Below are 12,902 nucleotides of genomic sequence, written 5' to 3' on the forward strand. Positions count from 1 at the left end.
GGTACTTAATGAATGAGTTCTTATTTTCACCAGTCAGTGTATCATGCTAAATGTGAAAAGATTGATACCGAAATGGATGACGGAATAATCGGGAGAGTTGGTCATACTAAATCCCTATAGGAATCAGCATCGATGACCAAATCTCTTGGTCGAAACACGTTGAAGAAATTTCAAGTAAAGTCTCTTTAATACGCATACGACTCTTTATTTCTATTAACACTGCGATTCAAATCTATAACGACTGATTTACTCAATTTATTTGCTTATTTCTTTATCTTTTTATTTACACAACGTCCACCGGTGCCCCACACTAATTAACATTAGTATAAATCTACTAGTGTTCTATCACGAATGCCGTTCTCCGATTGGCTACGCTACTCGCTCTCTATTCTGTGATAGATAGGGAGTAGCGATCAACAAAATGGCGGCCGCTTCGTCGCGTCTTCGAAGTGTCTGCGATGAGGAAATAGATAATTTACTTGCTTAGTTTTGACCGGCTAGTAGATTTATACAAAAACAATTAGATTATTCGCCCTCGATTTCTATGCGCGATAGATGATTCGGGCTGCGCCTTCATCAGCTATCACGCGATGGAAATATCGACCTCATAATAGAAAGTAATAGTTAAATCACAGTACGAAAATAAAATAAAGTAAAGTAAATAAAAAATAAAACTTGTATGGCAAGGGACTGTACAACAAAGTGCACCCCGCATTAATTTTACCTCATCATGATTATTGCAGTCCTGCCTGGGGCGGTTTGAGTGGGCAGAAATTACCAAGTGGGAGAAAGTTCGTCGCCAAGACAAAAAGCTCTTGTTATGTACAAGACAATGCATAAGCTTGCTGCCCAAAAACTTACATCGACTTCTTACTCAACGCCACGCGAAATATAATTTAAGAAATGTACAGGGCAAACTTAAGCTGCATACTAATTATCTGAAACGAAGTTTTTGTTTTAGCGGGGCATGTTAATGGAATAATCTGTCCTAGGAATTCAAGAAGGCCAGCTCTGTTGGGTATTTTAGACGAAACAACAATAGGATTCCCTGCGTCACTTTCTGGAATAATCATCATTCTCATTCATTCACCAGGCTGGAAATATACCATCACATTTCTTTCAATAGGATTCCCATACAACAATCTTTTAAAACAGTTGTAGAGTATTTTTACATATGTACATATTTTTAGCTAAACTGATGATTCTCCGTATTTTAAATAAAGTTTATATGGCATAATTTGAAACAATGAAATTGGAAATAAAGAAACATGCCAAAGGTGAACATTGTGAGTGACAGAATCTCCTTCACAATTTAACGTAAGCGACTGATATTTTAGCTGGGATGCCAGATAACGATCGGGATCTACTATATTTCCAGACAGATTCTTAAAATGTAATAAAAGATAAGTTGCCGTACGTGTCATCCGATAAATCAAGAACACTTTGACAAACATGGATAAACTGGTCTAAATTGTTCTGCTGTCCCAATAACAGTATTGCACCATTGGTGTCGTGGCGATGGGTATCCACTAAGACAATGGATGAATTACCCACTGGCACAAAGAGAACTGTCTTCTCGTTTGCTATCAGCAATGCTCCATCACCTCGATCACCCGTACACAGCTCTTTCAACTGGAATAGCAACGTCGAGGGGGCATGTTCATCGAAAGCTCGAACTGGGAGAGGGACGTCAACAGACATACTAAAGCATTGTTCTGCGATGGTTGCAGCCTCAGATGCAGACAAATAGCGCTGTGGTAGGCTATGGCGACAGCGGTCGTAAAGCCTATTTCCAACTCTGATGGCGGCACAGAGAAGCATAACCCAAAGAGGAGACAACAAAGGTGTTGCTTGCAGTTGAAGACGCTGATGCCATATGCCATGTGCCATAATGACTGCAATCACACTGCACGCTGAGCTTCCATTACGGCCATCTAGTGTTGACTGGCTTACTTCTAAGGGAAATTTCCATAAGAACAAGTCAGTTTGAGAAATGTTCTCTCCAACGATTGATATGTTATTGGCATTTGGTGAGTTACTGTTGGTGGCCTCGGTATCGGGAACTGCAGCAATTTCCTCTTCATTTTCATCATCGCCATCTTCATCATCGTCAGCATCCTCATCCGAAACAGCATCATCCTCATCACCTCCCATAACGTCCCCAATGTTTAAACATTCTTCATGGGAACTTCCCGATAAAGCGGTTTTGAATTTCTCCACTGCATTCATCAGTTGCCTTTTGCAGAAGGCAATCCCTTTTTTAACGCAGGCCAACTTTCCTTTGATAACTGTTTCGTCAGTCTCGGTTTGCGTTTCATATCTGCCCGACATTACCTAGACGCATTAGGGAAAAAAAACATCTTTCAAACACACCAAAGGAAACAGCATCAACAAGATCAACAAAGCCGCAACAAAGGAGGAAACTCCAGTATGGAGTGTTTTCATTCACGTGACTACCAGCCATATTAGTTTACTGAAACAAAAGATAGTATTTGCATAAAAATAGAGTTCAATTCCCAGAGGTTTGGTTTGGGACACCAACATGGCTGCCGTTTCTTTGTTTTGGGACACCAACATGGCCGCCGTGACGTCAACTCTATACCGTTGAAACCTAAACAAAAATATGCTTCTATTTTGTTACAGGAATTGCCGGAAAGTCTTCCTTATTCCCCCCGAAATTTCATCTACAAAGTTGTTTGCGTTATGTTTGATATAATTTTTTTAGCGATGTTAATAATCTTTTTAGCTTTCAAATGCGCCACTCTCCTTTTGTTTGCCGCCAACGGGCATTGTAACATTGCCAAACTCGTCTCAAGTACTGAAGATTCTGTGGCTTTCAATGCATAGTTGCAACGCACAATACAAGCAATGAAGACCAGAGACAATTAAAAAAATGTCAAACACTTCTTTGTCTATTACAACATTATAAGTATTTATAAGCCGTACATCCTCAGACTCCACAATTGTCTCATCATTGGCTGTTTCTGGGGGCACATCGCCATTCGAAGGACAAGCGAGATCTTGAAAAAAATAAGAAAAGATTAATAAGGTTCAAAAGTGGGTAAAATAAAAGAAAAGAAAAGAAAACATTTACCGTTGAATGCCTAAAAAAAGAGATCTATTTTAAGCAACTAACTATCAAGTTTGCCCTGCAACTCCTGTGCAGTCCTAGAGAGCTGTGGTATTGTGAGGTCCACATAAAAGAAAATGAAGTTCGCCATCTCCTTTTTCACTAGAGAAATTTCCTCTTTCCATCTCTTCATGATCTCGTGCTTCTCTACGATGATTCTCTTGATCCGAATAGGTGTTTCTACAGCAATGTATATAAAAAAAGAAAATAAAACAAAGAAAAACAAGAACAACAAAGCAGTTAACGTAAAATAAGGTATGTTTAACACACCAGGGAGCTTACGTAAGCGATAAACAAACGTCAATGCTGAGTTTACGAACTATACCGGGGCTGGGAAAACATTGGAGGTGAGGCGAGCGCTCCCACCACTGCGCCAATGCTGCTGCCCCAATATCAGGACAGAGTCATGGCTACTCTTGTGTGACTAGCTGTGCTCAAAGTCAATTCTCCATAAACGAAAATTCTATAAACTGTTAGGAGTAATTGAAGAGCAATTTTTAAAAGCTGTTTCGGCCTTGTTGGGCCTCATCAGCACGGCGTAGCAAGTATGCCCAGACTAAATGAAATTAACAAAATGAACAATTACTAAAATACAGTGTAAGACTGTGAAAAGCAGAGTCTGAGCAACACGCAGCCGTGGACAGCTATCAAGTTAGTAAAGTAATAAAATGGACCGACTCGGAGGGAAAGTGCTTTGGTCACAACCGTTGTACATGACTTTTGCCGGCATACAAGGACACATAGCTGGGACATGTTTATATAACAAACAACTTTATCGAAGAAAAACTTCAAAGCGGTTAGAACAAAAAACAAAATCCCCATAATAAGCTGTACCCCTTAAATGACATAACAATAAAAAAAATGCCTAGAAAAATTTTGGTTGATCAGCAACAGTTGATAACTACAGCTACATTGGCCACTGTAAAGAGATATGAGAGTGCTGACGTTTCGAGCATTAACCCTTTGTGAGAAAACAATGTACAAACAGCTAACCTGCATTATTTCCCCAAGGGAAGTTTCCTTTCATGACTTCAGACAAGATGCAATTGGATTCTTGATCACTACAGTTCCTTTCTGCATTGTACTGTTGAAGACGAGAAGCCAATTTACTCTTGTCCGCAGTGATCTTACTGCGAAGTCGCGTTCGCTGCTTACATGAATCTGCATCAGATTTAACAAAGTAAAAAGGGTAAAACACAATAACATAGATAAAGGAGGTAGCTACTTTCCATTGCTAAACACTACTTCAAATAATCCGGAATAAATACAAGATAATGACATAATGCAAGATATTGCAAAGCAGAAGGAGTTTCAACGCAAAGGACGAAACAAAATGAATTAATAATGTTAGTAACAGGTTTTACCCCAAGAAACACAAAAGACAATAATGGTTCCGGTGAAGTAAGTTTACTGAAATTTGTAGATGAAAGAGTTGCAAAGTAATGAATACCTGACAATCTGTTCATTGCACGAGTGGTGAGCTCTATATTGGAAACCAAGAGTTCAATTTCATCTTGGAGTCGAACACCAGAGGTTGCCTGCAAGGCCTCCACTTCTAAGTAAAGAGAAATAGATATGTACATACTCCATTAAGTATTCCATTAAGTTGTGTAATTGAAAATGGTTCACTAGAAGGAGTTATTCCCACCATTCCCACCTGTAAACAAAAAAAATCAAATAAGGTTGAGTCCTTATACAGTGTACAGTTACCGTAATACAGAACGACGGGTAGTATCCCAAGGATTTCCTTTTACATTTGATTTGTGACTTTAGAAAGTAGTTACCTTTGGCATGGTCAATCACAACTTTCTTCCATTCCTCTGGTTTGAACTGATGTAAGGAAACATGGTATGTTTCAAGAGCATCATTGAACTCTTTTTGAGATGCATTTTCCATCTTAACGGCCTATTAAAGCAATGGAAGAAAGACAAGAATTGACTTGATAAATACTTTGCTAACACAAAAAAAACAAACAGTAGCGTTTTAAAAACTTAACACAAAATAATTAAATTGCGCTTTCTACAAGAGATTTACAACTTAAAAGGACAACGGCCATGAAGTGCCTCTAAGGAAGACCTCACTCAACAGACATGGAATCTTATGATTTTATAATGGAAATTATTGAAATTTTATGCAGTGTTAACCCTGAAGGAATGAGCTGACTTTCCACAAATAATCAAAAATTAAAAAGCTTACACGAGTGCATCGTTGAGTAAGACTCTGTACCATGCTTATAATTTTCCTCCTGTTCCATCGGAGGGCATGCTCAGTAATGAGCTCTTCTCTGTCTGGAAAATTTTGAAAAACAGTTTGTATAAACATTCAACATATTCAAAGTAAGTACATTAAATTAAAACAAGGTTATACATGAATTGTCAATAATAATAATATTGTTACAACATATTATTCCAATGAAAATGGCCATCATAATTACAAACAAAAAAGGAGGGGTCTTCATGAGTGCATTATCGTTTAAGATTACCACTTACTCTCAGGAAGCATGTACTTTGTTGTGTTGCCGCACCGTGACATGTGGGAGTTGATTTGCTCCACTTCCTCACCTGTGGAACAGGCACTTCCCTCCTGCCAACGGCCTCCCCATATGACCTGTATATTAGAAACTTCATTGCAATTCATAGCAATTTCTCCAGGTAAAAGCCGCCAAGAATGTACATGTAACTTGTAGTTCATGTTCAAGTACTGTTGAAGACTTTGTGAGATTACAAGTACTGATTATTACCTGACAAGTCCAGTTGTGCGCCTTAGCATGCATTACTGACAAGGCAGGTTTCATGTTGCTTCCATCTAGACCACCAGTCTTTCTTGCCCATTTCCAATATTTACAAACTATATCCTCCCAAAAAAAATTGACACCAGCAGGTATCATTTTTTTTAGATGTATATAGTTTGCATAACCAAACAACTCCCCCTGGAACATATTCACAGCCCACTGAGCCAGACCATGCCTGCAACCTATAACAAGAGTTTTCACTCAGAGGGAGTCTATCTACCAAAAACAACTACAGTATGTGATAAACTTTAAAGCATGGGTGTAATATTTTGTTTAAAGTATATTTTGACCTGCTATTTCAAGTCCAGTCTCATCAAGTTTGGCTGACTTTCTTCCTTTGTTGTTTGCAGCCCTCCAGTGTGAATCCCCACATCTATTATCACTATCCTACAAAAACAAAAGAAACCTTGTTGAAGGCAACATGCAATTTGAGTAAGCTTCAGAAGACATTCTCAGAACACAGGTATCAGTTGTCACATTGCCTAAGGTCATTTATTTGTTGCTGAAACTTAAATTCGTTTTAAAAAGAACCTTCATAGCAAAATATGAAAAAGTGTCTGAGTTTGTGAATATGGACATCCTCTCAATTAAACATACAAGCGAGTGATTTCAAAGCAAAAAAGGGGATGTATTCTTAAAAAAATTCCAAAACTTCAAAATATGCTAGAAAGTGTATATACATGTATGATAAGTAAAACCTGAAAAACAAGCTACTCCAACGTTGTACTGTACAATAGAAACATTTCCTGGGTAAACAACTAGGTATATGTAATAATGGGATAGACACTAAGTGTTCCCAATAAACCTTAGATTTGGACTGTTTTGCATAGACCGTCTTCAAGTGACTGTCAACATTGTCCTTATTGGCAATGAAGAGATCTCCATAGTAGGATGGCCTTCGCTGACTGTGAACAGAGAATTGTTGAAAAAGAACATGTATCAAATCTTTGCTACAATGTAAGACAAAATTATAATATGCACAGCCAACAACGATTATTGTTGAAAGTGTATTCACATTCAATTAACGCTACAACATAAAAAGCATCTCAAGAAATTTAAGGCAAAATGTGATGTTTAGAAGAAACCATAGACTCAGACTAAAAGTAAACATTTCTATGCATGCAGGTGTCCACTTCCACTACATCCTGTGAAATAAATCTTTATACTGACCTTCCTGATGACTTAAAACGATAAAGTTTCATATTGCCATCCACGTGACAAGAATGCTGAAAAATGGAGCAAGAAGGACAATGCATCCAGTTCAGTCCTTGAAGACAGTCTAACTCATGCTGGCAGAACTTCCACTCTTTAAAGGCACGACTAAAAGTCGAATAGTTAATAGTTGGTGCCTGTGAACACAATGGGACATATTGTTTTAACAACATGGTGCAGTACAACAAACAAAAGAATCAACAAACATTAACTTTGTACTCACTGCAACCGAATACTATGCAAATTTAAATCAGAATAAGAACAATACAATTGAACATAAAAACAGAGTTTTGGTAAAATTTAAGTAATAATCAATTATTGTAAATTCAGTATTGGTTGATTCCTTTTTATGATTTTGGAAATGTGGATTGACAATCAAATAAGGTGTTTAAAGGGATAGCCTTCCCATTACTTTTTTAAACCTGCCTTGGTGTGGGGTATTATAACAGTACTCTTTTGCACATTATCCTTAAGACTTAATATCAATCTCTTTATTAAACTTCAATGTGACATTACAAAACAGTATTAAATTTATCTTTACATGTTTAAAACTTACTCTTCCCTTCAGAACTGAAACATCTTCAAGAGCTCTTACAAAGGAGGTTTCAGAGGTCCCTGGCATTCTCTTTTGCAAGGAATCCCACAGATAAAATAACTGCTGGTCAAAGACATAACTTGTATCTGTGGGACTCCCTGGCCAGTATCCTGCATGTACCACATCACGCAGAGACCATGATGGATTGCATGTTTTGCATGCACTGCACTGAACAGTAAACTTGTTTAAATCAAATCGTCCTAAAAATCAAGAACAATGACAGGTGATAAAGATAACAGTGCATAAGACAAAAAAACACTTCTGCAGCATACAACAAATACAACTGCTGCTGACCCTGTATTCCCAGTAAACTTGTACATGTAGTAGCATTAAAACCAACATAAATACATGTACAGGGTGTGGTTATTCAAAAGCCAACTAACACTAACATCATGGTATCAAAAAATAGAGTATTTTCAAAAGTTTTAAAACTTAATAGGATACAGAATGTAAATAAAATGAATTAAATTTACATAAACATAACTTGAAGAAAATGAAACAAAATTTTCAATGTACTGTTTAACTTAAACAAAGAAAAAGGGATTAAACACACGAGAGACTGATGGTTGTTCTTGTACCTTTCTCATTTACAACAATTATTGTTCCAGAAGCTGGAAGTTGGCATAAAACACCAGGTTCTTTACAGGCTGGGCAACAAGCTGGCAACACAATGTCTGGAAATTGCTTCACTTTAAAAAAGAATGAAATAATAGAAACATTAGTCTTCAGCATAAAAAGCATTTTGTATAACATCAAAGTTTGCTTAGAATGGATGAATAACAACAACAGTGACCAATCAATGAATACAAATTTCAATGGCTCCATGTAAATTCAATTTACCAAAGAAAAATAAAAAAAACCCATTAAAACCAGAGAGAACATCAATGTTGTTAGAGTCTCTCTTTAAAGCGACCAGCACCGTAAGCAACCGTATCTACTTTTTGGACAAGAGGTTTGAAATTGTTTTTTGCTATTAACCTCCCATAAGCCACAAATTGACAGGCAATACTAACTTATGACTGGCACAACTTGGATAATTTGAAAGAGGCTCATGACAGTTGCTCATGACAGTTGCTCATACCCTACAGTGTAGGTAAATAATAAGGGAAACTGTGTTTGGTTTGGTGATCATACTGGCAAGTTGTGACAGAGCATTGCTACTAAAATGGTACTGCATCAATGTTTGGGTCACTCAACTGGGTACATTTGTGTGTACGCTGCTGGAAAAACCACGTACTGTACCACAGGTGAATGACTGAATAATAATATTATACCACCTGTGATCTGATCTCTAATAAGGGACCACCTCAATCTTTACATTTTCCCATGGATGCTTTTTGTATTTGGGTGGTTGCTAGTGGTGTTAGGAGCTGCTTACCTATATTTTTCTTGTATCCATTTTCATCTACAGTCACAGTTGGTGGGATAGCTTCAAAGAAACCATTGACATACCCATCTCGGTTGTGAAAAGGCAATAACGCATGTATTTCGTTGTCACAAGAGGGACAAAAGAACTTCTTGGGGCAGTCATGGCATCTGATAAGGACATTTCCCGACAAACATGCCTGACACTGTTCAGGTGAGGGAAGGCTTTCACAACTGAGGACTGCCTCCATTAACAGCTTTCGTGCGCTGTCCCAGTTGGATGACAAATTTGTCATACGTGTCTCCCAGTTTTTGGGTGATGGTATTTTTAGAGAGGTGAGAATATCCTCACACCTGCTCAAGGCATTTTCAAGATTATCTGTGGAACAATTAAACAGACTTTTTCATAATTTAAATAATAATAATAATAATAATAATAATAATAATAATAATAATAATAATAATAGCAATAATAATAATGAATTAATAAAATAAAAAGCATTGGGACAATCTCATATCTAATGTACAATGTACACCTTTCATTTAAAATTTATTAATAATGTTTAGATAGATGGAGGGATGGATGGATAGATAACCTCTTTTTTTTTTTTAAATGATGAATATTAAAGATAAAAAGCTTGTGGGGTCGATTGTGCTAAAAACTAAACGTAAAAAAGACTATAAATTAACTATGTTTCCATCTCCTAAACCCTTGCACATTTGCCGGGCATTAGGGCATTTGTAATTGTATGTCTGCCCACACTTGGGGTTGGGGAATAAGCAATCTTCAAGCGCCAACAATACGCAATCACAGTACATGGGCAATTGACAGTAACGTACCATCTTCACTTGATGGTGGCATACCCTGCTCAATGCCTGGGAGATCATGACTTGCATCGTAAGAATCGACATCGGAGGTATCTGAATTCTGACCTACGGCAAGACGAAACGAGGAGAATTTTATTGCAGCTCAAGCGTAAGATAACTTGACAACACTTACTGTATTATAAAGAATCATTTATCTTTATTAAAAAAAAAACCCAGAAATCTTCTAAAAAGCATGGCATTCGCTTACCATCGGGCTCATGACCCGAGCCGCTTGTACTCGGCGGCTGGTTTCGAAATCTTGGCTTATAAGGATGTTTTGTATTGCGTTTCCCGGTAAGAGGATTCCGAGAAATGCGATACCTTGTCTTTTTCCTTTGTTTTTTCGATGTCTTCAGCAGTTTATCGCATTCCTCGATGGCTTCTTCAAGCACTGATTTGGCATCCTTCTTTGATCTTTTTGTTGGCCCTGAAGACGCCATTTTGTTTCCTACTCAGCTTTGCGAGAAAGCTAAGCACCACGGGAACGTTCCTTGTTAAATTCATGATTTCAATGAATTCAATCGATTTTGACAATTCATGATATGAGTGAATTCGTTGGGGAGACTGTGTTGTGGTACGAAAGGAACGTAAAGGCAACGCTGAGGGAGCGGTTACCAAGCAGAATCTAGAGCGCATGCGAAGTAGAGAAGACGCGCCAGCAATAGACTGAACTCCAAAACGCTGCAAAACGTTCTCTTCGTTGGCTGTGGAGTATAGTGTTCGCAATCCATCAAATATCAAGGGAAAAAAATGGCATCCTTGTAAGAATATTTTGATGTAATACTTCTGTGTACCGTTAGTTTAACCTCTTCAATTAGTTCGGCAATAAGTTTCGTCGATGCTGCAAAAATTGAGCCCAAAGTTAGTTGTTGTTCAACGTTTTGTTTTACCTCTGTCACATTTTTCGCTGTTCTCTTTTTCTCTGTAGACTGGCCAAACCGAAGAGTGAAATGACACCAGAGGAGCTCACTCAGAGGGAGCAAGAAGAGTTCAACACGGGTCCTTTATCAGTTTTAACGCAATCGGTGAAGAACAACACTCAAGTTCTGATCAACTGTCGAAACAACAAGAAGCTGCTCGCCAGGGTAAAAGCTTTTGACAGGCACTGCAACATGGTTCTTGAAAATGTGAAAGAAATGTGGACTGAAACGCCTAAGTCTGGCAAAGGGAAAAAGGCCAAGCCAGTTAACAAGGACAGATATATCGCTAAGATGTTTCTTAGGGGAGATTCTGTAATCCTAGTGCTGAGAAATCCTATGGCTGCAACTGGAAAGTAAACTGATACCTCAGCCTAAAACGGAGGAAAGGATTCGTACTTTGTAATATTTTGACGTATTATTTTGTTACTTCTCAGGTGGGACAACACCACACTTAAGCACCAGTGTCTACTGCTATTTCATCCTAAGGAAAGTTGTTGTACAAATGAATGTAATTTGTAGCTTGTTAAAGCGTAAGAGGAGCAGTCAATTTAAATGCAAACTGCAAACCACAGCTAAGCAATCTCATACCCAGAATCCTCAGGCTATTTGGCCAGCCGATAGTAGCCAATAGAGAGTCGGGGGTACTGGAATTTTATTGCCGCAGGATTTTTGCAGTTAAACAATGCAAACCGTTACAAGGCAGGCAATCAAAAAATTTAAATAAAATTCCAGCTTCCCAGAGTGTCTCCAAGTAGCTACCCACTGGCCAAAGTGCCTAAGGACTCTGGGTACGAGATTGACAGCTAAGAATTACAGAGCCTCTTCTGGCAGCCAACTGCTGGCCAAAAAGCCTGAGGACTCTAGGTACAAGAGTACAATCCACTCGGAGTTCAATATTGGCCCCAGGGAACAAGGTTGAGAACAAGGCAGCTCAGAGTTAGCTTTAGTTTGCAGTCTGTGTTTGACACTGACTGATGTGAAAATATGATTTGTAGTGTACATTAAATGGCTCTGGTGTGCTTCTGTGAAATAACTTAGATGAAGTTTTCCATGATTGGTATTGCTGCCTAATAGGTTAATTGCATTGCCGCCATGTTGGGGCATGAAAAAACAAAAGAAAATTTGCTTGCATAGTTTTCATGCTATACAACCTAACAAGTGGCCACCTCTGTAGTTTTAAGCTCTCCCCAGGTTGCACTTTGTCATTACAAACCAAATTGGCAGCAGTTCAATTGAATCATACAATCTACATGGAAAAAAAGGGCCTGTATACACTCTAAATGAGCCACTGATGAAATATAGACAACAAATACTTTATAACAAGCTTCTCACCCATTTTAGCTTTGTTCAAAAATTAGTCAAAGAAGAACACAGCAACTGGTGTAGGTTTTAATCAACTGCAGGGCTGAACATTGGATGTCGCTTGGTGGTCAGTGGTGATGTAAAGTTTACCAGTGTCAATGACATATGTGACGTGCTGTCCTATGTGTAACTACAGACAATTTGTGTAAAGTAAAGTAGGCTTTTTTAGAAAACATGATAAACTATTTGGTTCGGAAATGGTGTTTCATTTCCAACTGCTTTAGCACATTATAGCTTTTTCTTCAATAGTGCAGGAGTTTTGCTGCAAAAGTTTAGAAACCAGACATTAGATTGAAATTTAAGAACTGGACTGCACCTCGACTTGGGTTGTTATCTGATCTTTAAACTCAATGGGCAAAATAACATGACAAGAACCTTGTACTATAGTTTTTGCAGGAATCATTTTTCCCAGCAAAGCCAATCTCGTACCTAGAGTCCTCAGGCTTTTTTGGTCAGTGGGTGGGTACTGGGAGAGATAATGGGGAACCAGAATTTTCTAAAATTCAATTAAATACCACAGGATTTCTGCAGTAAAACAATGCAAGCTGTTACGGGGCAGCCAATAACAAAAAATTGAACTTTTGTTCGAATTCCCCAGAGTAGAGTGAGTCATTTTCTTTCCGTTAGACTGCTTTAACAATACAGTTCTTTTGAGGGCCG

General features: G+C 38.1%; 2 protein-coding genes across 3 annotated transcripts; one reads left to right on the plus strand and one right to left on the minus strand.

Moving 5' to 3' along the window:
• Positions 1-352: 352 nt before the first annotated feature.
• Positions 353-10,471, minus strand: LOC146458718 (uncharacterized). Of its 2 annotated transcripts, none has more exons than XM_085090354.1 (17): positions 10,169-10,471; positions 9,934-10,026; positions 9,107-9,472; positions 8,307-8,417; positions 7,690-7,928; positions 7,092-7,270; positions 6,727-6,826; positions 6,212-6,308; positions 5,871-6,103; positions 5,620-5,737; positions 5,327-5,418; positions 4,915-5,035; positions 4,581-4,685; positions 4,124-4,291; positions 3,137-3,310; positions 2,947-3,020; positions 353-2,334 (listed from the first exon to the last, which is right to left on the minus strand). In XM_085090354.1, exons 1-17 carry the CDS (start codon positions 10,398-10,400, stop codon positions 1,387-1,389), a joined length of 3,450 nt encoding a protein of 1,149 aa, XP_084946480.1. In that variant the 5' UTR covers positions 10,401-10,471; the 3' UTR covers positions 353-1,386. The 2 variants fall into 2 exon arrangements, with proteins under 2 accessions (XP_084946480.1, XP_084946481.1); XM_085090355.1 differs by having other exon boundaries at positions 10,282-10,410.
• A 107-nt stretch (positions 10,472-10,578) lies between these two features.
• LOC146458719 (small nuclear ribonucleoprotein Sm D2) lies at positions 10,579-12,563 on the plus strand. The gene is made up of 2 exons (XM_085090357.1): positions 10,579-10,721; positions 10,889-12,563. Exons 1-2 carry the CDS (start codon positions 10,711-10,713, stop codon positions 11,235-11,237), a joined length of 360 nt encoding a protein of 119 aa, XP_084946483.1. The 5' UTR covers positions 10,579-10,710; the 3' UTR covers positions 11,238-12,563.
• Positions 12,564-12,902: the final 339 nt, after the last annotated feature.

The sequence above is a fragment of the Pavona decussata genome, unplaced genomic scaffold (assembly GCF_977016875.1).
Source record: "Pavona decussata unplaced genomic scaffold, jaPavDecu1.1 SCAFFOLD_229, whole genome shotgun sequence".
NCBI classification, from domain to species: domain Eukaryota; kingdom Metazoa; phylum Cnidaria; class Anthozoa; order Scleractinia; family Agariciidae; genus Pavona; species Pavona decussata.